Source organism: Nycticebus coucang, chromosome 7 (assembly GCF_027406575.1).
Source record: "Nycticebus coucang isolate mNycCou1 chromosome 7, mNycCou1.pri, whole genome shotgun sequence".
NCBI lineage: Eukaryota > Metazoa > Chordata > Mammalia > Primates > Lorisidae > Nycticebus > Nycticebus coucang.
The window spans coordinates 26,872,028-26,882,767 of record NC_069786.1 but is presented as its reverse complement, the minus strand read 5'-3'; the positions used below and the strand labels follow the sequence as shown (position 1 = coordinate 26,882,767).

The window sequence follows — 10,740 nt, the reverse complement described above, 5'->3', positions numbered from 1 at the left end:
GATTCTTCACTTTTCTGTGCTGTATTCCTCCCTCCCAAGGGCTGGGGAACCTGAGGCTTTGAGGGCACACGTGGCCTTCTGGATCCTTGACTGCAGCCTTTCACCTGCATCCAATTTTTACAGAACAAATCCTTTTAAAAGTGATTTGTTCTGTGAGGTCTGGATTTGGGGGAGGCACACCAAACTGTCATCCTTTGGGGTATACTTTTCAGAGTCCAAACAAGTTCAAGTTGAATCTGTTCTCCTTTGGACCTCTCTGGGCTGCCAGAAAGTTGGCGTGGTCCCAGCGTGGACAAGGTCCTTGCCTCACCGGGGAGGCCAGCCCTACCACGCAAGAGTTAAGAGATGAGGCGATTGGAGGTGGGGAAACATTGATAGGGCTGGGGCAGCCAGAGGACACTCCTAGTAGGAGGGAGATCTGGATACCCAGCGGGAAATAAGGAGCTGGGGTGGAAACTGGATAGGACAAAAGCCCAGGGAGATGGGAAGCCTTGAATCCAAGCATCTTCCAGAGTCCCCACTGGTGCGAAAGATACCCAATCCTCTGGCTAAATTGGTGCTCAGGATACAAAGCAGGAGAGTTAAAGCTCCTAGAATAAGGGCCAAGACCGACGGGCTTGGAGACAGTGAAGCTTGTCTTCCTGGGACCCGCAGTGAGGATGGCGGCCCAGGGGGCGACTCGACATCCTCTTGAGCCTGTGCAGCTCCAGAAAAGAAAGATGCCAAATTAAGGGCACTTCCCGCTCTCCTGCCCACGCGAGGCCGCTGGCTTCGGGACCTCAGAGGAATCTGGTCCGAGGGGTCCCCTGCACCATCCGGTGGTGCGGGTGGGGAGGGTCCCTGGTCACTCTCAGAACCACGCCCAGCCGGAGCCGCTTGCAGGTGCCCACCCCCCGAAATAGTGTCCCCAGCTTCCAAGCTGCTGGTTCCTCCCTCCCCACCCGCTTTGGTGCGCCCGCTCCCGCGCCGCGGCCTCGGGGCGGGTCTCTGCCGCCCGCACCTGCCCCCAGGGGCGGAGCGTGGAAGCGACAGCACGGCCCCAGCCTCCGCCACCGGCGGCCGAGCCGCGCCGCTCTCCGACATCCCCCTCTTCCCGCCCGGTGCACCTCCACTCTGGCGCCCGCCCTCCCTCCCTGTCCACGCGGTAGGTCCGTCAATTCCTCCTCCCACTGAAGCCTCGGAGCCTCGCACTTTAGAGTCGAGTCCCCGCCGCGCTTGTCGCCGCTGCCGCCGCGAGCCGCAGCCCCGCGCCATGGAGCCGGCCGCGGGCATCGAGCGCCGCAACAACCCGGGGCCCGCCGTCCGGTCGCCGCCCCGGGGCCACGCGCCCTTGGCTGCCGGCCCCGGCCCGCTGAGCTCCCCGGCGCACGAGCCGCCGCAGCCCGGGGAGGAGCGGCAGGTGCGGATCAGCGAGAGCGGCCAGTTCAGCGACGGGCTTGAGGACCGAGGTGAGCACGCACCGCCCTGGTCTCCCGGCCCTCCTCGGGGCCGGGCCGGCGAGACGAGGCCGCCTGTGTCCGCTCGCGGGATGGGCCGGACGGGGCGCGGGGCTCGGGGCTGCGAGCGCGCAGGGAAGCGGAGCCGGGACTTCCCGGCGAGGGCGCGGCGAGCGGAGGGCGGCGGGCACCGCCTCGGCGGCCGCTTCTTCCTCGGGAAGCCCCAGAACCCGGCTGCCTCCAGCTGGATCCCGCCCCGGCCCGCACTCTGCTCGCGGACAGCGCCGGCCCCTTCGGCGCCCACTGGAAAAGTTTGCGGGAGGCATTTTTTTCCTTTTTTTTTTTCTTTCGGAACCGAGCGCTTCTAGGAAACTGCTCGGAGGGATCGGGCTCGATGCATCCTCCTTTCCGAGCCCCCTGGCCCCCGCCGGCTTCCCAGGAGAACTTCTCTCAGCGGGTTCAGCGGCGGGGCGTCCCTCGGCAACTGCCCAGCTGCCAGCCGCGCCGAGGGGCGCAAGGAGGGAGCGAGCCCTGCCCGGGCCGCCGCTGTCCTCGCGCGCCCGATATTGGGGAGCGCAGTGGGTCACTCGCTCCCGTCTGGTGACGGGAGTGCAGGGCTGGGACGTTTGGGCTTGGGCCACCAACCTCGTCTGGATAGATGCCGCCGAAATCCGGTAGTTCCTGGAGGGGGCGTCTCTGGAGCCCTCACCACTGGCCTGAAACCCCGCAAAGTCCCCTTCCTAGTGGGCCAGGCTCTACTTGGATGCCTCTCCGAGTTGCCCTCAGAGGACCGGAGAGACGGCCTGTGCATTCCCGCGTCTCTCTTCTCCACCCCTCGCTCGTTTCTTTTAGGCTTAGATTCCTTGTTCTCGGTCGCGCCTACGCCTTTTCTACTTATTGGTGGATCCAAATCCAAATGTACCTCCTCGAAAAGCATCTATGGTTCTGCAAAAACTGGTTAGAGGCCAAAGCGGGATTCTTGCAGCCTGGCCCTTCAGGGAAAGCCGGCTCTTAGCACAGCCTCTCCCTTTTCTTGGAAGCCTGAGTTTGTTGGCTGTGGCGGGTTTATGTATTTTAGACTTAGCAGGTTTCTGTCCTATTCTTAGTATCTCCTGTACATTTTTATTCTGGTTTAGTGTTCGGATGCACGATCTCCTTCTCTTTAGAAATTCTAAACTATAGCATATGAAACAGAATGACATGGAAACGGCATTTCCCAGAGAATCCGCCGAGATGCTCAGCGAGAACTGGAGCTGCTCCAGTTGCAACGAATTCTGCACCTATGTTGCGGTTTCTCCCCTGCTCTCACATAACTGGATGTCTTTTGAGAGCCCAGGATTGTCGCTATTACAAACACCCAGCAAAACCTATCCTTTTTATTATCTAGGGTGTGTTAATTACCTTTGCCTCCTCCAACTAGTATTGTAGGATTTTAAAATCTTATATGGAAGAAAGACAGAAGCCTGGGTTGAGCTTATTTTTGCAGCATTGCAGGTCATTTTTAAGAGCTAGGCTATTTTTCTCTGCCCCACAAAAATGATAGGAGGGAAAAAGTGCTAGGATGAGCTAAGATTCAATATCATTTTGTAGTTCACATTTAAGTGTGAAAAAGCCCTTCTGAATTCATTCTTAAGGTTATTTTTAACTGGTCAACAGAATTTCATTTTTTATTATATTATAGCATGAAAGCGTTGACTGTTTATAAACCGTCACTGTGTAAAAGCATTGCAAGTCACACACAGTCTCTCTGTTAGGATAAACCCTCACCCCTAAAGAACCCAATGCTGTGTGGTGTTGAGAACTGAAAGTCAGTGTGACATTCTTTTGTTTGACCCATTCCTGATGGCATAGTGTTCATGGTGAATGAGTCATTTTTGTTAAATAAATCAGAAGGTTACCTGGGAAGGTTTGTTGTCATATTTGGTGTTTGTGTTATTTTTTCTTATGGGGCTGCATCTTTTCAGCATTGATTTTTGTGTCTCTTGGGGATAGTTTGAGTGCAGCGGAGAGGATTTCAGGGGGAGGAACCTCAGCAGTTATCTGCTGTGTTCTCTCCAGGCTGCCTGGCTTTCTTCTAGGCCTGAAACCTACATATATATATAAAATAGAGAGAAAGAGTGTGTGTGTGTGTGTGTGTGGGGGGGGGGTTGGGTAAGGTATTTGGCATTGTCTTTTGTCCTAACTTCCTTCTGAGCTATCTGGATGCCCTTACAGACCAAGGGTAACTCCAGTCAAAGGTTTGTTTTGTAATCTAGTGTCCTGGGACTTTGGAGGCCTTTTTCTTTCTTTTTCTTTCCCTTTCCTTTTTCCCTTTCCCTTTTCCTTTCCTTTCCTTTCCTCCCCCCCCCCCTTAGAAATGATGTGAGCTGGTTCCCACGAGCCTAGCTAGCTCAGAATGTCAGTAACCACAGTGCCATTTGTGGTGTCTGTAGTTGTAGGACCAAGAGCTCTGTGGTCTAAGACCTTCAGGGACTAAACACACACACACAAATAGGCCCGGTTTATGTTAGTCATCTTCCCCTTTCAGTATCCACTGTTCTCCTCACAGGTGTTTTTTTTGCATCATTGTATCCCAAACATTAGGGCCTGGCCAGCTTAACCTTAGAGAGTTACATGCTTCAGCATTTCCCATTACATTCACATCTAATGAAAATTCTCCTTCCTTCAGAGAATTCAAGCTTGACAAACCCATAGGAGAAAGCAACTGGTGCTAATTCATACTAGTATGGAAATGACTGATGGTTCTAATCTCTCTACATGTGTTTGTATCCCCTTTCCCCCCAAATAAATGAGGAATCAGACCTCATTAATACAGCCTGATACTTAGTACTTCCAGGCCCAAATGGCAAATATGTGAAACTTGAATGAGATTGAAATCCAAATATGGAGGCCAGCTATGGGGAGGCAGGATCCAGCTCTGTTTGCATAGCTGAGGCCTGTCTTAGCTTCTCTACTGATGTTCTGCTTCTCCAGGCTGCCTTTCTTCTACCTCTGAAGCACGGATTCCTGAAAACCTTAGGAATTTTCACCACATCTTTGTGGTTGGGTGCCTGCTTTCAATGTGGGTGTAGTAGCACCTGTATATGGACCATTCACTTGTGAGCCAGGTTTTAGTGGGTCATCATATTCCGCTTCCTTCTGAGAAGCAAAAAAATTTCTATTCTGGATATTGGCTGTATTTTTAGAAAGGAAAATCAGCAGGCAATAAGCAAAGATTGGATAGAGATGGGAAAGTCCTTCCCTTTTTTGGACAGTCTTTCCATTGAACTTATTCCAATTTTTAAAAATTTTATTTGAAAAATCTCCTGGGGAAGGCACACACAGGATCAGATCTGGAGAAGTCCTACTTAGCAAGGCAGTCCAGCCCACAGGGTCTGTCATCAGAAACACCTGCAGTGGAGTGGCATCTCAATGGTGGGTGAGGCATATAGATTGTTCCACATGTGTGGTCAGGAACAGTTATATTATTGAAACCAGATAACTTTGGAAGAAAGACTTAAGTTGTTAGGTGGCAGAATAGAAAACCCAGAACACTGTTGTCCTTCTTAGAAAACTAAATCTCCTTCTAAAAGGAACCTTGTTTTTTCCCCCAGTGTATAAACCTATGGAGATTGTTGCTGCCAAAATACCCAGCAAATGAACTGCTTATCTGAGTCAGTATTTAAATGTTATAGCTTCACTTCACCTGAAAATCAATTGGCCAGGATGAAAGGGAGATTTTTATATCATTTGGGAAAGGGACATAAATTATTAAGGATGTGTGAAATCTGCTCACTCTAGGATAGGGCTTTAACTGGTAATAGTGGTTAAAAATTAGTATGGGGTGTTTTTTTGGCAGCTAGGGAAGGACTAGACAAAGGGACACGGCTGTATTTTCATTTGAAATCACTTGTACCTGGGGAAGAATTTGACAAGACAGGGGAGAGCATTTTTTCTTTTCTTTTCTTTTTTTTTTTTTTCCCATCCAAGTGCATTTACGATGCAAGGTTTGGGAAGATTTTTATTGTGAGATGATGGAGATGGTGTTTATACTCAACATTTGCATTCACATCTCCCTTTTGATCTTGTATAAGCATATAGGTTTTAGTTATTTAAAAATCCCTGGGACGCGAACTAGGCTTACTAAGCAGCCTTTTGACGTTCTTTCTTGCTTTGTTCAGGACTTATTCAGAGATGCTTAGGTCTGGGTTGTAAGTGGAACTTAGAAGTTTTAGCAGGGTCCTTGTTTTAATATATGAACAAGATGCAATTTTTGGCAACTAGAGGCTTAGTTTGGTACCTACTCAGGCAAACGAGGTGATGTCTTTTATGTGACGAATACGTGTAATATGATATTTTACAATTAGCTTTAGTAACCAATTCCTTCATAGTTAGGAGTTCTGCTGAGGCTGCTTAGCCTCTGAAAGGTATATTGTGGGTTGTTTTGCCACAGATGGTATAATAAGCTCCTGTTTATGTAGAATGCATGCGTGAAAATTTTGTACTCTGTGTAACTAAGAGATGCTATATATGATCTATTTTCAAGGGAGAAGAAAAAAGTACAAAGCAATATCATACTGAAAATGTTTGTGTCTTTGACCCAAGGCAGTTGAATCTTGGGCATTGCCTGGGGGTGGTCATGAATTTCAGCTGTTGTTGAGGATTCACAATGTTGAAAGCGTAGGATACAAAAATAAAACCTGTCTTATACATGGCCTACCTGGGAAGCTATCTCCAGTTTTTGCAGGGTTTAATTTTAATATTCTTAGAATTTTTTGACACGTGTTTGGTCCAATGGTTTACATACTGTACAGCAGAAAAGGGGAGGGAAGGAAGTGTGGCAAATAATTTGGGATTGGTGGCTCTTGTTGCTTGTGGTTAAAGAGAAATAGTTCTCCTTCTGTTAATTGTCAGGGGAAACAGTGAGGGCATTTGTTTTCTATAACTCCTTGCTTTGGGCAAAACTCAGTCTACCAGATGGGACTGTGCTGGTGGATCAATGCAAATCAATGCCCACAGTGGAGCAGCCCAAGTGGCCAACTAAATGTGGGCTATTTGCACTGTTACCTAACAGAAGAGCCTTGTTGGAAATGGCACCAACCACCTGAGCCAAGCAACTTAATGCAGGGACGAGGGATGTCTGCTGTGATGTGTCAGGGAGTGGTGGGGTCTGTAGGTTGTTGTAAAGAGGGCAGCTGCTGCCACCCTGCAGAAATACATGGCCCATATTGCCGGAGCCTGTAGTTTTCTGAGAGATGCCAGAAAGCTTGATTTTCATGGGAAATCTCTTAATTGTTAAAACACAGTGTGGGCCAGACAAAACACATCTTGGCCGATGGGCTGCCAGTTTGCAGTTTTGGGGTAAGAAATTGTAGCTCCGTCTGTGGGTTTCTGAGTAAGGAAATGTCTAACTTCCTTTTCTCCTGTTTTTGTCAGGTTTACTTGAAAGCAGCACCCGACTGAAGCCCCATGAAGCTCAGAACTACAGAAAGAAGGCGTTGTGGGTGTCCTGGTTCTCCATTATTGTCACCCTGGCCCTTGCGGTGGCTGCCTTTAGTGAGTATCGCCGTCTTGTAGATCAATATGTGCTGCTGTTGGCCTGTTTTATTTGACTCCTATGGGAAGCACTTTTGCTTTTAGTTGACTATTATTGATGAGTAAATTTTTTTTCTTTTTAGATGGTTGGAGAGTAAGGGTCCTTATAAATTAGTAAAATGGCTTTTCTCCTGTGCAGAGGGAAGAGATAGTAAGAAGAAGAAACGGAGAGCCCTGGCTCTCATCAGTATGCGGGTTTGTGGAAGTAGATTCTGACTGCTTAGCAGAATGGTGAAAATATTCTCTTGGTGGATGCCTTCAGCTCAGACTGACATGCAACACATGTATATCCTTGACATTTGTATTTTGAGCCTAATGCAAAAAGATGGATGCAATATTGCAGTGAGCCTTTTCCTTTCCCTGCAATAAAATCTATTGCGCATTTTAATGAAAGGAAAATGAGAGGGTCTTCTCTCAAGTTTTCAGTGGCCACAGAAACCAAAACGTTTATTACAATCCAGTACTACAGAAATGGAACAGTTTCTGCCAAATAATCCTGTTTGGGAGTTAGGAAGCCTGGTAGCTTGTGTTTTCTCAACCAATGTGTACAGCCTATGGAAATGTACATGTGCTATTTGTTCTTATGAATTGTGCAACCATCACAAGCCTAAGCAGTGACAACTACAGCTCAACCTTGGTAGAAACCGTGTTACTTTTTTACGCTAGGGAAAGGAGGAATGTATTTTGTGTATTTTGTGATGAATTTATTACGTAATAGAAAAAGATCTATATTGTAAGTGATAAGGGTTATACAGAGTGTCTCCTGTGACAGCACAGAGAGTAGGAAAAAAAGACCACGTCCGCTAGAAGTCATGGCTGGCTGTGTGTTATTTAAAATTCTATTCTGCGAGCTTAGATCTGCTGTTGGAAGTTGGGGTTGGCTCCCAAGAGGGAATATTAAAATTTGACCAAATGCTCCCTGCAAAAGGAGGCATATATTACTTGAAGCAATTTATAGAAACACTGTACCATGTCTTGGCTCTAAAAAAGCCAAACATTCAGAAGTAGAGGGTAATGTATTCCAGGGTACAAACATTTTACCTCTAGTGAGCCAAAAATCAAATCAAGAATTCTGATTCCTGAAAATAGATATTCCTTCCCCTCCCCCCTCTTCTTCTTTTTAAATGCTGAAACAAGAATAACAAGTCCATTGAGGTCCCTAGAGGGAGGGTTGTGTTGGTTGGTGGAGGGCTCTGGATCCGACACAGTAATTTACATATGTAAAGAAAGAGGAAAGGCTTGAAGGGAGGTGATTTACAAACAGAATGATAGTTACTCAGTCAGGTCCGTGTGCCTAATAAAGCTGTTATGACTTTATCATGAGGTTGTTTGAATGAAGACCTGAATGTGAAGAAATACTGAAATGTGAAGAAATCTTTCCTCTGGGAGAATAATATACATTTGATAAATGTATGTTGTCTCATATAATAGGGAAAAATTATGGTGAAATTTTTGGTTTCATCTGTTATACCTGGTCAGTCAGGTTACCTTAAAAATGTTGTTCCATTTCCTTTAATAGGGAAAGACTTTTGAATAATGCATGAAATATTAGAATGTTGCTTTGTGAGAAGGATTTCCCCTTCTTTTTCTTTTAAAAATGATTTTACATCTTTATTGCAGCAGGTATTTAATGGAAATCCTCTATCTTCTTGCCAGTAAAATGTTGGGATTGGTAGGTAATGCCATGACCTGTTTTGTAGGTAGTGCATTTGCTTTTTTCTCAAGTTACTTTAAACTCTTCTAGTCAGCCAAAACAAAAAATTTAGAAGATGAATTATACTTTTCCCCATTTTAACTATGGAATAGCTTTTCTGTGTGTGCGTGGTGTTTCGTATTTTAAACCCCTGGGGTCAGCTTTCATTGTGTTAGAGATGTTGGCTTCACTTTTTAGTTTCCTAAATGTATTTATAATATGAAATATTTAAAATCCTTTCCAAAATATCATTTACAGGTCGACAGACTTTAGTGCAGTCCTTTTCCTAGTTTTGAATGGAATGAAAACAGATTAAACTATATACTTACTTTTGAAATTATATTTAGGTTAGTGTTTAAAGAAAAAAATGGAACATTCCCGAAATGGCAGTAAACATATATCGTTTCAAAAAGTGTCACAGGAACCTGTGTCTCATTCTCCAAGGAGGTGATTGACAGAATTGAATGAAATGAAATACTCTGGCTTGGTGAACTTCTGTTCTGTCCATTGAGATGGGCAGGTTGAAACTATTTGTATTTTTAAGAGGATTGCTATAAAAATCACTATGTGTAATGCTTGGGTGTGGCAGAGAAGTCTTGGAGCGTGTGCCTGTGTGATGTGTGTGTGTGCTAATCGGGGTGTTAATAATGGAGAAGAGAAATTAACTGTATTTATGGCAATAATTTCTTGCCATTGAGGAATGACAAAAAAAAAAATGGGGGCAGGAAGGGTATCCGTCTTTGCACGGACTTTTCAAGGAGTGAACTAAGAGAAATTAAAAAACAAAACAAAACAGGGCTCGCCTGTAGCTCAGTGGGTAGGGCGCTAGCCACATACATCAAGGCTGGTGGTTGGTTCTGACCTGTGCCAGTTAAAACAACAGTGACAACTGCAGCAAAAAAAAAAAAAAAAAAAAAAATAGCTGGGTGTTGTGGTGGGTGTCTGTAGTCTCAGCTACTTGGGAGGCTGAGGCAAGAGAATCACTTAAGCCCAAGAGTTTGAGTTTGCTGTGAGCTGTGACGCCATAGCACTCTACCCAGGGAGACAGCTTGAGACTCTGTCTCAAAAAAAAAAACATAAAACAAAACCCCAAAAGTCCCAGCCCTCCTCCTCCCCCCAAAAACCATTTTGTTATTTGTAGTTAGGTGGAAAAAAATAATTCTTGGAAAATGATAAATTTCACCAAAACGTTTAGATATCAGGCTCCAAATATTTTTGGAGACAATTGGGTCATCCTTGTGGCCATTCTCTTGCTAAGGGCAGTGTCCTGAAGCTGTCTGTATCTGTTAGGGTCCATCAGATTTCACTTACTCAACTACTGTTGTCTATTTAAGCATAGAAGCTGATTTTTAGATGACCACCTTCTGAAGAAATGCTGTTGGATCTTTCATGTTTGGAAATGAGGGTCATGGATATATAGGTTTGGGGGTCACATTTTTTTCCTCAGTCAAGAAAGAGACATATATATATATTTTGCAATTTTTGGCCGGGGCTGAGTTTGAACCCACCACTTCCGGCATATGGGGCCGGCACCCTACTCCTTTGAGCCACAGGCGCCACCCAAGAGACATATTTTTACATAACATGCACATTGTAGGTAAAGACTGTTACCCTTATTCACCCAGGGAATCAGTATGCTGTGTTTTCTCAAGTTAGCAGTCTCTAAAAGACCTAATGATAAAAGTAGCTTAGGTCAGCATTACTGAATTATTTGTGACAAATAATGTGTGATCGATATTCACATTTCCTGTATAATTTGAAAAATTAAGTTGGATCTTCCACATTTGTGCCTTGAATGTGTTTTGAAATGGGTATGAACTATTTTTGATAATACTTGGTAATATAGTAATTTTGGATCTGTTTAAATGCTGATATAAAACCAGATGGTAATACATCTTGAATATTTCAGACAGAGCCCTAGTTTGGTTTTAAAATTGATTCTGTATATAATCGGTAGCCAGCATGGAAAATGGCAATCCTGTTATGAACAAATGTGAAAAAAATGTTTGTTTTAATAATGATGCTAGACAGAGAATA

General features: G+C 45.4%; 1 protein-coding gene across 1 annotated transcript in view; it reads left to right on the top strand.

Annotated features, from left to right (window-relative positions):
* Window positions 1–1,137: 1,137 nt before the first annotated feature.
* Window positions 1,138–10,740, top strand: part of TMEM163 (transmembrane protein 163) — a 249,217-nt gene continuing 239,614 nt past the window's right edge. Inside the window, exons 1-2 of the mRNA XM_053596773.1 lie at window positions 1,138–1,448; window positions 6,852–6,971. Of these exons, the coding sequence (XP_053452748.1) occupies window positions 1,253–1,448; window positions 6,852–6,971 (316 nt within the window). The 5' untranslated portion in view covers window positions 1,138–1,252. The remainder of the gene's footprint in view (window positions 1,449–6,851; window positions 6,972–10,740) is intronic.